The sequence below is a fragment of the Mobula birostris genome, chromosome 2, assembly GCF_030028105.1.
Source record: "Mobula birostris isolate sMobBir1 chromosome 2, sMobBir1.hap1, whole genome shotgun sequence".
NCBI lineage: Eukaryota > Metazoa > Chordata > Chondrichthyes > Myliobatiformes > Myliobatidae > Mobula > Mobula birostris.
Window position 1 is genome coordinate 215166202 of NC_092371.1, and position 13249 is coordinate 215179450.

General features: G+C 42.6%; 2 protein-coding genes across 2 annotated transcripts in view; both read right to left on the reverse strand.

The window, feature by feature from the left end:
- Positions 1-6103, reverse strand: part of LOC140194060 (protein FAM167A-like) — a 33613-nt gene extending 27510 nt beyond the window's left edge. The window contains exon 1 of the mRNA XM_072251440.1: positions 6089-6103. The gene's annotated coding sequence lies outside the window, so the exon portion shown is untranslated. The remainder of the gene's footprint in view (positions 1-6088) is intronic.
- Positions 3935-5970, reverse strand: mpg (N-methylpurine DNA glycosylase). Its single transcript, XM_072251436.1, has one exon. It carries the CDS (start codon positions 5454-5456, stop codon positions 4656-4658), a length of 801 nt encoding a protein of 266 aa, XP_072107537.1. The 5' UTR covers positions 5457-5970; the 3' UTR covers positions 3935-4655.
- Positions 6104-13249: the final 7146 nt, after the last annotated feature.

Here is a 13249-nt window from a genome sequence, read left to right on the forward strand (position 1 = left end):
CGTGCGTCTTCGCACAGCTGGGAGACCGTACCATTGATTGCTGGGCATTGTCACCTAGGTCTTGGACCATATATGTTATTTTTCAAGTGAATATACTTCTTTGCTTGATATTTTTAATTACGTTACTTGTTCTTTTTTAATGTTTGCTTGCTATTTTGAATGCTTTGCACCTTGGCTCCAGAGTAACCCTGTCTCATTCAGCTGTATAGTTTGAATGATCATTAAACTTGATCTGATTTGATACTTTTATGGGAAAGACAACCTCTCAGAAGGAAACTGCAGCAACCGACTCTCTAGGGGCATTCTAAAGAGGAATGGAGAGCAGCCAGAAGTTGTGGTACACATTGGTTCAAAAGACATAGGTAGGAAAAGGGGATAGTGCTGAAGAGAGAGTATAGGGAGTTAGGTAGAAAGCTGAAAAGCAGGACCTGTAGGGTAGTAATCACTGGATTGCTGCCAGAGAGGGTAAGAAGTGGGTGATCTGGCATGTGAGTGCGTGGCTGAGGAATTGGTGCAGGGAGTAGGGTTTCAGATTTCTAGATCATTGGGACCTCTTTCAGGTAAGGTATGAACGAGTTGCAGCTGAACCCGACAGGGAACCAATATCCTCACGGGCAATTTCCTAGCACTGTTTGCAGGGTTTAGACTAACTTGGCATGGGGATGGGAACCAGGGTGATAAAGCTGAGGATGGGGCAGTTACTTTCCAAGTCAATGCAATGTGTAGTGAGACTGTGAGGACGGACAGGCAGATGACAGGCACAATTGCAGTCAGTGGGATGAGTTGAATTGAAACATGAGGGCAAAATTGAAAAGGGTGATGAATACTTGACTGTAGGTGCTATATGTGAATGCACACAGTATACGGACTAAGACAGATGATCTTGTAGCGCAATTATAGAATTGCAGGGATGATGTTGTGGGCATCACTGAGTTGTGGCTGAAAGAAGATCATAATTGGGAGCCAAGGATAAACATTGTATTGAAAAGACAGGCAGGTAGGCAAAGGTGGGGGGGGGGGGTGGCTCTGTTGGTTAAAAAAAAACATGAAATCAAATTCATAGAAAGAGTTGACATAGAATTGGAAGATATAGAATACTTCTGGGTAGAGTTAAGAAACTGCAAGGGTAAAAAGACCCAAATGGGTATTATATACAGGCCTCCGAACAGTAGCCAGGATGTGGAATCCAATTTGTAAAGGAAATAGAAAAGGCATGTAAAAAGGGCAATATTACAAAAGTCATGGGGGGGGGGGGATTCCCATATGTAAATAGATTGGGAAAATTAGGTTGGTGCTGAATTCCAAGAGACGGGGTTTGTAGAATGCATACGAGATGGCATTTGGTTGAGCCCACTAGGGGAAAGGTAATTCTGGTTTGGGTGTTGTGTAATGAACCAGATTTAATAAAGGAGCTTGACATAAACAAACTCTTAGGTAGCAGTGATCATAATATGATAGAAATCACCCTGCAGTTTGAGATAGAGAAGATAAAGTCAGGTGTATCAGTACTACAGTGTAGTAAAGAGAATTAGAGGTGTGACAGAGGAGCTGGTCAAAGTTGATTTGGAAGGGGACACTAGCAGAGATGATGGCAGAACAGCAATGGCTGGAGTTTCTTGGGGAAATTTGGAAAATGCAGGATAGATCCATCCCAAACATGAAGAGGTATTCTAAAGAGAGGATGAGTTAACTGTAGCTGACAAGGGAAGTCAAAGACGGCATTAAAAGGAAAAGAGAGAGCATATATTAGAGCAAAATTTGGTGGGAAGTTAGAGGATCTGGAAGCTTTTAAAAACAAATAGAAGGCAACTAAATAAAAATTTATAAGGAGAGAAAAGATGAAGTATGGTTAGCAAGCCAGTAATATCAAAGAGGATACAAAAATTGTTTTGCAGATATACAGTAAGAGACATGAGTAGATATTGGGCCACTGGAGAGGTGGTAATGGGCGGCAAAAAAATGGAGAATGAACTTTATATTTTGTATCTGTCTTTACTGTGAAAGAGACTAGCAGTATGCCAGAAATTTGAGTGCATCGGGGCAGAAGTGAGTGTACTTGCTGTAACAAAGAAAATGCTTGGGAAGCTGAAAGGTCTGAAAGTAGGTAAGTCACCTGGATCAGATGGACTACACCCCAGAGTTCTGAAAGAGATAGCAGGAGAAATTGTGCAGGCGTTAGTGATTATCTTTCAAGAATCACTGGATTCCAGAATGGCTCCTTGAGGACTGGAAAATTGTAAATGTCACTCCCCTCTTCAAAAAAGGAAGGAGACAGAAGAAAGAAAATTATAGTCGCAGCACGCTGGAGGAACTCAGCAGGTCGGGTAGCATCAGTGGAAACGATGAGTCAACTTTTCGGGCTGGAACGTCCTGACAAAGGGTTCCGGCCCGAAACGTTGACTCATCGTTTCCACTGATGCTGCCCGACCGAACTCAGCGTGCTGTGAGTGTTGCTTTGATCCCAGCATCTGCAGATTATTTTGTGTTAGTCTGACTTCAGTGGGTGGGAAAATGTTGAGTCCATTATGTATGAGGTTTCAGGGTACTTGGAAGTACATGATAAAATAGGCCAAAATCAGAATGGTTTCCTTAAAGGGAAATCTTGCCTGTTGAATTCTTTGAGGAAATAACAGGCAGGATAAACAAAGGAGAGTCAGTAATCTTGTTTACTTGGATTTTCAGAAGGCCTTTGGCAGCTTAGCAAGGTAAGAGCCCACGATGTTACAGGGAAGATACTAGCTATTAGTAATCAGTGTTCTACAAGGGTCGGTGTTGGGACTGCTTCTTTTCACGTCATGTCAATGATTTGGATGACAGAATTGATGGCTTTTTGGATGACACAAAGATAGGTGGAGGGGTAGGTAGTGTTGAATAAGCAGAGAGTTTGCAGAAGGACTTGAGACAGATTGGGAGAATGGGCAAAGAGTGGTAGATGGAATATAGTGTAGCGAAGTGCATGGTCATGAAGTTTGTTAGAAAGAATAAAGGTGTAGACTATTTTCTAAACAGGGAGAAAATTCAAAAATTAGAGGTGAAAGGGACTTGGGAGTTCTTGTGTGGGATTCCTTAAAGGTTAACTTGCAGATTGAGTTGGTGGTAAGGAAGGCAAATGGAATGTTAGCATTCATTTTGAGAGGACTAGAATATGAGAGCAATGATGTAATGCTGAGGCTTTATAAGGTATTGGTCAGACCGCACTTTAAATATCGTGAGCAGTTTTGGGCCCCTTATTTAAGAAAATGTGTGCTGGAATTGGATAGGATCAAGAGGAGGTTCACGAGAATTATTTTGGGGGTGAAATGGTTAATGTATGAGGAGCATTTGATGGTTCAGGGCCTGCACTCACTGGAATTTAGAAGAATGACAGGGGATCTTATTGAAACCTACTGAATATTGTAAAGCCAGACATAAACTGGAAGAGGAGAGGATATTTCCTATAGTGAGTGAGTCTAGGCCCAAAGGGTATTGTCTCAGATTAAAGGAACCTCCATTTAGCACAAACACTAAGGTGAATTTATTTAGCCATATGTTAGTGAATTTGTGGAATTGAGTCTATTTAAAGCTGAGGATGATAGGTCCTTGATTTGTCAAGGCGTAAAGGCTACAGGAAGAAAGCAGGAGAATGGGGTTTGAGAAGAATAATAAAGCAGCCATGATGGACTGGTGAAGCAGACTTGATGCGCCAAATGCCCCAATTCTGCTTCTATGTCTTATGGTCCAAGTCACAGGATATGTCATATTACAATACACCATTAACACAATGTACCTATGCCTCTGAACCCTATGTTTCTCTACCTCTTTTGGATACGTTCTCTATGGCACGTACATATAGGATATCTCTAGAGGTGGATGGTTCTGATTACGTGAAGAGAGTTGAGATACTGCAACGGATAAACTGAGAGATGTTTAAAATGATTAAGTATTTTGATAGTGAGGGAGGAAATGTTTCTCATTTGGAGAAGTCAGCAACTAAAATGTTAAAATTACCACGCAGGGAATGAGGAGAAAAGTTGGGAGAAATATGTATAATGACATAGATTACAATCACTCATCTTTAGCCAGAAGCACACATCTCAAATGCAATTATGACTATAAACCAAGGAGAATGCAAAGTTTTGTAGTGGACTAGCACTGTGGGAGTTTTGTAAAATGCTCAATAAACAGCTGGTCCAGACCCAATGACTGATTGGGTTCTGTATTAATATGGTATTTATAACCTACTGTAACAAATATTTAAAAAATTGTGAACAGTTAATTGAAATGTACATTATACAAACATGTTTATGGTGTATTTAAGGTACTTATCTACCAGTACCTGTGCATTTTTAAAACGCTGAGTCCATCTTACATCTATTACACCTTAATATTAATTTTCCTGTATTTTAGTAAATAATCGTTTTACATTACTTCAGAGATTTAAAATTGTGTTTCCTTTCTTTTTGTCAAGCCATATATATGTACTATTTCAATATGGCCATTATAAGGACGGAATCAGAACACGATTCTTGGAATGTCACATCATTAAGTGACTGCTTTAAAAGGCTCAGCATTAAAACCGTTATCGGCGTCAGTACACAAAATTACATTATAGAACCACTAACAGTGCAACGAGGGCATCGAAAAGGGTGAGATTTTACTGACACAACCCAGTACGATCAGTCGTTCATCGTCTCTGCTTTCCTATCTATAACGCTCACACACTTGTTGCCTTTGATGTAAAACCGGAGAGGTTTGCTAACCCACTCCCCTGCATAACCTATACCAATTCGGCTCGTAGAGATTATATCAGTTTCAACAATGGCTTCGGGACCTCGTTCCATCCAGAGACCCGTGCCCGTGGCCAAGTGCTCCTTGTTAAAGCTCTTGGTGATGTCCAGCGCTTGGCACAGTTTGGAGGGGCCGTTACACAACTGGTGGTCTTTGAGGGGCTTGCCCCCCGCCCTCCTCCGCTGGCCGCGGAGCCCCCTCATGGCATCGAGTCCCTGCAGAGGCTCCAGCGAGCGCACCAGCACGGCCGCTCCGTCGCCCTGGCTCGACACGTTGAGGCAGAAGTACACGCCGTAGATCTGGTAAACATACAGCGTGCCCGGGCTCATGAACATCGCCTCATTCCGGAAGCTCCGCCTGCCGCCGCGGGAGTGCGAGGCCTGGTCCTCCCCGCCCAGGTAAGCCTCGGTCTCCACAATCCTGCCCCTCAGCTCGGTGCCGTCGGCCAACTTCCGCACCATCACCTGACCCAGGAACTCCCGGGCCAAAGCCACGCACGGCCGGCTGAAGAAGTCCCACAGGAGCCGGCCGGGGTGTGACAAGCCAGCGGGAAGTTGCTCGGTGCAGGCCGCGCCATCCTGCAGGGTCTCCGCGACCGCGCCGTCCTCAGCAGCCGCCTGCAGTCCGCTGGATGGCCCACGCCTCCCTGGGCTTGCGGCGTGCGCCAGCCCCCTTCTCCTCCATGCCATTTCCAGCAGAACCTGCTGCAGCCCGGAATCCTGCGGCACTTAACTCTGCTCACCCTCGGAACAGGAAGTAGGAGCCAGTCCCGACAAACGACCACTCCGGGCGTCCTAGTTCATCCCCAGCACCTTCACTGGTGTGTCCCAATTCAAACGCTCTGCTGCGGTATCACGGTTTTGCCTTCGGCCGAGCAAGTTAAAAGAGCTGCAAGGTTCTTGCTATTTTACCGTGTTAAATTACCTACAATCTGTGTGCCCTTCTTTGTCAAGCGACTCATCTAGAAATTCAAATTCCACCGCGGCCGTGATGGAAATTAAATTCAGCAATCAGCGGTTTAAAAAAAAGAGCGACTAACTCTCAGGAATCAAACTCTCCTGACTACTGGATTCTGTTCACTGATGCCCCCTAAGGGAGGAAATCTGACATTAGGTGTGAGTCTCCTAGCAGAATGATTGACTCAATTTGGCATCAGCAATGAATTCCAGTCAGTGTCCCACAGATCCTCAGAAGTAAATAAAAAAAAGGATCAAATTACTCGCCCCGAATGTTTCCCAAAACCAAGCGATTATATTAATACAGACGATCTCAATTCCTCACATTAGCCCCTCCCCCCGAATTACATCCCCTGAATCCTCACCATATCTGTTGGGTTTTTCAGCCAGTCCATATCCAAAGCTGCTTCCCGAGTTTTTCTATGTCTTCTGGTCAATTCACCCCAAGCAAATGCTGATCCTGACTACTCTGATATCCGTCTACCCCAAGTGTCCCAACGCCAAGAGCTTCAAATCGGCTGGGAAAAAAAAAACAAGGCATCAAGCGGTATATTCAAATTGTATAAGGTATATTGAATAATTACAAATGGATGAACCACATAGATTCATTTCGCTTCTTCACTGCCAATACTGTACTAAACCAAAAATGAATATCTATATACCTCATCAAAGGTTAAAGCACGACGTAGTCCGCACATCTGGGGATGCCGCTGGGCAGAACCTAGACAACTCAGGAGCATCTCAGGAAATCAGTAGGAAAAGTCAGCTCTTGGGACAATCTGCTCTTCAACGATGGAAACCGAAACAAAACAGCTCATGACATACGGGAAAGTTCTCTATGTTTTCAGATTTAAATTTCCTTGCTCACTATTTCCAGGTACCGTAATTACTGACAGAAATTACGTCTGCCTGCATAAAAATTGCAAGCACCTGTTAAGAATTCAAAATACCAGCTTCCTAGTACATTTCTGTTCAGTTTTTAAAGCAATCCCGAATTCTGAGCCCTGGGCCTTGTTTTTCCTATCCCCAGTATTAGAGGCTCTGCAGTATTGTGAGTGTTGTGAATGTCCTCGCAGAACCTGCCTACCCCGGTAAGGCGACTTATTCAATTCACCTGCTGACCGTTTCCCTCCATGGAGCATTCCGCCTTTCCTAGATGTTAAATTTGGATTGATGGAATAAACCCCTTGTTTCCAAAGCCACGCATTACTGCAGTGGGTATGTTATTATGGGGGAGGGGGCCCTGCTGAACACGCCAGTCGTGGCATAAAACAGGGCCTTTGTGTAGGCGTGTTGAGATGTAAAAAAGCCTTAAGGCATGTGGCATGAGGCAAGAGGCAGCACTGGCAGTACCCTCCTGCACCGGTTGACTCATCACGTCGGAGGATGCCTGTCTGTAGAAAGTCCGGTGTTCCACTGGCGTTACCGGCTCCAAGTCTTTACGTTGGTGGACGGCCGCGGCGTCCGGTGAAACAGGCATCACCACCACCGGGAATAGATGCATCATCACAAGGACGCCTTTCCATCACGTAAATGGGTGGTGGGTAGCAAGCTGGAACCAAGCAGGAGAAGAAATTGAACAAATCGTCTTTACTTCATTTCAACAAAATACAGTGCTGTATAAAAATACCTATCATCACAGACACCCGTAAAACATTCAGTGGCATAACTACAGGGTCAGTGTGCGGTGGAAAATGTAATGGATATGGCCCGAAGTTAGCCAGGGAGTTTGATCATAACGTGGCTCAGTTGAATGTGTCCTATCTGCGATCCATTAAGTCTGAATTCAAATCCACAGTCACGACAAAATGAAAAGCCCGACACGTTAAGAGGATACACAGAAGGCTGCTGATGCTGGAATCTGAAGCAAAAGAAACGCAATTTATCAGAGCAACTGAGTGCGTCAGGAACAGTCCGCAGAACATCGACTGTCCACATGCCTCCAGGGATGCTGCCTGACCCGCTGAGTTTCTCCAGCAGTTTGCTTTTATTAAAAACTGTAGAAAGAATCCTACTTCTGTAACCGCACTGAGAATAATGAATTGCTGAGTGACATCACGATGTCCCGTAAATTGCCATTCTTTTCTGTAGGGAATATCTGTACAATGAAATGTGTAGTTCGTTGTCAATAAATTACCATTGTAACAGTATTGTGCCTTAAATAACAGCGGTCAGCATGAGAAAAAGTGCATACTACGATCTTCATAGCTGAACTGGTGCTGTACTTGCCCTCTTCTCAGTAGAGGGGAGGAGGTACAGGAGCCCGAAAACCCACACTTTACCTTTTAGGATCAGATTTGTCCCCTCTGCCATCAGATTTCCGAATAGTCCGCGAGCCCATGAATACGACCTCGCACTTCTTTTGAAAGTTTTATTCATGTGTTAATTATAACAACTTATAGTAATAAGTTTATGTCGTACACTGTGCTGCCACCCCAAGATGTCCCTCCATATATCAGTGATAACAAACTTCATTCTGATTCGGTTTTTCAGTGTTCAGTTCTGTTTTTGCAGATGGTTCATATCTCAGGTGTATGCTACACTCGGCTGCACATGTTTGCTTATAATTGGATCTGTCTGTTTGTTTGCCGTTAATCAGAAGGCGAGGATGCCCCGATATCTTTACTTATACTTAATATTGAAGTATGTGCACTATTATAAATAACACCAAGTATCCGGAAGCAAACGATTCATCGCATTGATTTTAATGTCTTATTTTTACTATATTTAATGCAGGCAAGTTTTATCGGCATCAGCAAAATTGGAATGTTTTTATTTTGCGCTGCTTGTATTTTGCCAAGTCTTTGATGGCAGTGAATTCCAAGAAACGCCGGGTTCGGGTGTGGATGTCGAAATACTGAGGTGTAGCTGGGCTGAAAGCCTTCACAGAAACCCGGACAGTTCTGGCGGGAGATACTTCTGACGCTCACCCAGCGGAATTCGGACGTGGAGGTCGTGTAGCGCCATAATGATTGGAGTTACAGCCCCATGGGCTGCTAAAAAGCCAGATAAACAGCGAGTTGAGTAATCCAAAAAAAAAACACTTTTGAATAATGTAGAATTTCTTCCCATCAAATCTGGAGACAGTCTAACAAACCCAGTAACTGGGAATACAGTCGATCGGCTCTGCGGAAAATATTTACTCATTAAAATAGACTTATTTACTTGGTGTTCTTCTATGATTACTCTTTACGATTCATTTGTTCAGTGTCTCCCTCTCTGGGAAAGTCACTATGTAATATTATCATTTCGTTATTGTAGGTTAAACGGCAGGTTTTATTTGACACAATTTCATGGAAAAATATCACAGTTTCACCTGCAGCCTTCAGAAAGTTGAAACTAAATTTATTATCAAAGTACATACATCCATATGTCACCTGAGAGGCATTTTATTGCGAGGATGCACAGTAAATACAAAGAAACAGAATAGAAGCAATGAAAACGGACAAACAAAAGACAACGCACACAAAATGCGGGAGGAACAGTCGGGAGATGTCACACAGCAACTTTACGTGCGGGAGAAAAGAGTGAACAGTCGACATTTCGAGCCGAGGCTTTTCATCAGGACTTCGTGATGAAGGGTCTCAGCCCGAATCGTCGACTGTTTACTCTTTTCCACTGATACTGCCTGGCCTGCTGAGTTCCTCCAGTATTTTGTGTGTGTTGCTCGGATTTCCAGCATCTGCAGATTTTCTCGTCTTTGTCAAACAAAAGACAACAAACGATGCAAATAGAAAAAGAAAAAAAAACGTAATAAATATTAATCGGTAAAGCTAAGACAAATTCAAATAGTAGAACTATCTTCTAAAGATGAAAATATGAACTTTGGATTGGATAAGTGCAAAACATTAAACATAAGGAAAGGTGCAATAGAGCTAGTAGAGTATAAAATAGAGCAGCAGTATACTATGTATACAAGATAGAATACGAAACATAAATATCTTGGATGCTTATCCCAGATAAACTACATAGATCATAGTGCAATAAAGGGATTTACTTCAAGGCTTAAGAAGATCTGCCGAACGGAGCCCAATAGTAAAAATATAACAAAGGCAACAAATACTTTCGCTATACCCATATTAACGTATACTTTTGGCATAGTATCTTGGTCTGAAACTGACCTGGAAAATTTACAAAGAAAAATAAGAACTGAAATGACAAATTTTAGAAAGCACTTAGAATAACACTACCTGGGACAGAAAGAGGAAGAGAAAAAAACAGACAGAAATAATTATACAACAGTCATATAAAAACATATTTTCATCAACAAAAACAGGATTCAGTACCTCACACAAGCATATGCAATTCTGATCAGCAATCCTTAGTGGTACACACCAGTAAACTTAAATGAAACTACAACCCCCCAAAATGAAGAAATTATCACTGCAGAAGAAAAAGTTAACCAATGGAAGAATCTGACCAAAGGAAGACATCCCCACAATCTGAGCAGACTAGATGTTGACAAGGAAGTGTGAAACGCCTGGCTCAGATTTGGAGTCCTCTTTCCAGAAACAGAGGGATTCCTTGTGGCAATACAGGACCAGGTGGTTAATACAAAAATATCAAAAATAAAAGACCAACAGATTCAAGACAATAAATGCAGAAAATGCCAGAAACAATCCAACATATTAAAGAATTGCACAGCAGTTTAACTCTGATTACTTACACAGGCACAATCAAATGGCAAACATCATTCATCAAAATCTTGCTTTAAAATACAAACTCCATACCTTACTATAAGTACAAGCCTGATCCAGTTTTAGAGACCCACAAATTATATTACTTCAATCCATAATAACGATCCATATATAATATTACAGGGCATAGAGTGTATTGAAGTGAGGCAAAGAGGCAGCAACTTCGTGAACCCTACACAGATTACAGAGGAGGAGCTGTTTCACGTCTTGAGGCAAATTAGTGTGGATAAATTGCTAGGGCCTGACATGGTGTTCCCTCCGACACTGGGGGAGGCAAGAACAGTAATTGCCAGAACCCTAGCAGAGATATTTAAATCATCCTTAGTGACAAGAGAGGTACCAGAGGATTGGATGAAAGCTCATGTTGTTCCACTGTTTAATAAAAGTTCTAAAGATAACCCAGGAAATTATAGGCTGGTGAGCCTGACATCTGTAGTAGGAAATTTATTGGATGGGATCTAAGGGACTGGATATATAAGTATTTGGAGAGACATGGACTGATGAAGGGTGGTCAGTATGGCTTCGTGCGTGATAGGTCATGTCTAACCTATCATAGAGTTTTTCAAGGAAGTTACCAGGAAAGTTGATAAAGGCAAGGCAGTGGATGTTGACTACATGGACTTTTGCAAGACATTTGACAAGGCCCCATATGGGAAGTTGATCAAGAAGGTTCAGTCACTCAGCATTCAAGATGAGATGGTAAATTGGATTAGACATCGGTTTTGTGAGAGAAGCCAGAAAGTAGTAGCAGAAGGCAGCTGGCTCTCTGATTGGAGGCCCGTGACTAGTGGTGTGCCTCAGAGATCAGTGCTGGGTTTGTTATTGATCGTCATCTATATCATCAATCTGGATTATAATGTGGTTAACTGGATCAGCAAATTTGCAGATGACACCAAGATTGGAGGTGTAGTGCAAAACTAACATGACTTGCAGCAGGATCTGAACCAGCTGGAAAAATAGGCTAAAAATGGCAGATGGAATTTAATGCAGAGAAATGTGAGATGTTGCACCTTGGTAGGGCCAACTAGGATAGGCCTTATACATTAAATATGTAAGGCACTGAGGAGTGTGGTAGAACAAAGGGATCTGGGAATGCAGGTCCATAATTTATTAAAAATGGGGTCAAAGATAGATAGGGTCATAAAGAAAGTTTTTGTCACATTGGCCTTCATAAATCAAAGTATTGAGTACAGGAGATGGGATGTTATGTTGAAGTTGTATAAGACATTGGTGAGGCCTAGTTTGGAGTATTGTGTGCAGTTTTGGTCACCTCCCTACAGGAAAGATGTAAATAAGGTTGACAGCATACAGAGAAAATTTACCAGGATGTTGCCAGAACAGAAGGAAAGATTAAATAGTTTAGGACTTTATTCCTTGAAATGCTGAAGATTTAGAGGAGATTAGACAGAGGTATACAAAATTATGAGGGGTATAGATACAAGTAGGCTTTTCCCATTGAGGTTTGGTGGGACTACAACTAGTGGTCATGGGTTAAGGGTGAAAGGTGAAACATTTAAGGAGAACATAGGGGAAACATCTTCACTCAGAGGGTCGTGAGAGTGTGCAATGAACTGCCAGCGCAAGTGGTGCATGGGAGCTCCATTTGAACGCTTAAGAGAAGTTTGCATAGGTACGTTAATGGTACAGGTATGGAGGGCTATGATCCCAATGCAGGTCAATGGGAGTAGGCAGTTTAATTGGCTCAGCACAGACTAGATGGGCTGAAGGGCCTGTTTCTGTGCTGTATTTTTCTATGACTCCAAACAAGCAAGAACAATTTACTTAATAGATTCCAAACAAACGTAACATACAGATATAAATAAGTGGGAAAACAACAGACGTATTTTGAATTAAAAGATGAAATTGAAAGACTATGGAACATGACCATTGTCCCAATAGCAATGTCTACGACTGGTATCACCTCCAGTCACTACACAATAGTATTAACCGATTAAGCCTACACAGCAATATTTACATAAATCTCCGGAAAGCCATGAAGTTGAGAGTTAAAGGGCAAAAGTTTAAGGGTAACATGAGGGGGAACTTCTTTACTCGGAGAGTGGTAGCTGTGTGGAACGAGCTTCCAGCAGAAGTGGTGAGGCAGGTTCGATGTTGTCATTTAAAGTTAAATTGGATAGATATATGGACAGGAAAGGAATGGAGGGTTATGGGCTGAGTGCAGATCGGTGGGACTAGGTGAGAGTAAGAGTTCGGCACGGACTAGAAGGGCCGAGATGGCTTGTTTCCGTGCTGTAATTGTTATATGTTATATGGTTATATGATAATAAACACGACTAGAATAGTTCCAAAGTTCCTAGCAATTGAGAAATGTGTATGCATGGCTATGCTCGGACCTCAGTTTTACCGGAGAAAAATATAACACTAATAATGTAATAAATATCCAGAACGTGAGATGAAGAGTTCTTGAATGTGGAACAGTTCAGAGATGGGGCGAGGGAAGTTATTGCCTCTGGTTCAAGAGGCTGATGATGTGGGTCTTGAGGTTTCTGTAAGTTCTTCCTGATGGAAGCAGCGAGAAGAGAGCATGGTTTTCCCAGCGCGGGTCCTTGATAATACCGCTTTCCGCGACAACTCTCTGTATAGATATGCTCGGACATTACTTCTTCGGTAAGCGAAAAGGGAATTGAAAAATATCGCCTGGATGGGCAACGGTTGATGGGAACATTACCTATCTACCGCGGCCGGACTTCAATGTCACATGGGTTTACGAAGGGTTAAATTTTACCGACAGCATGGGACCATGGTGAGTCCAGAAGGCAGTTCCCATTTAGCCGCTCACATGCGGTATAACAACACCCCTTGGTTCAG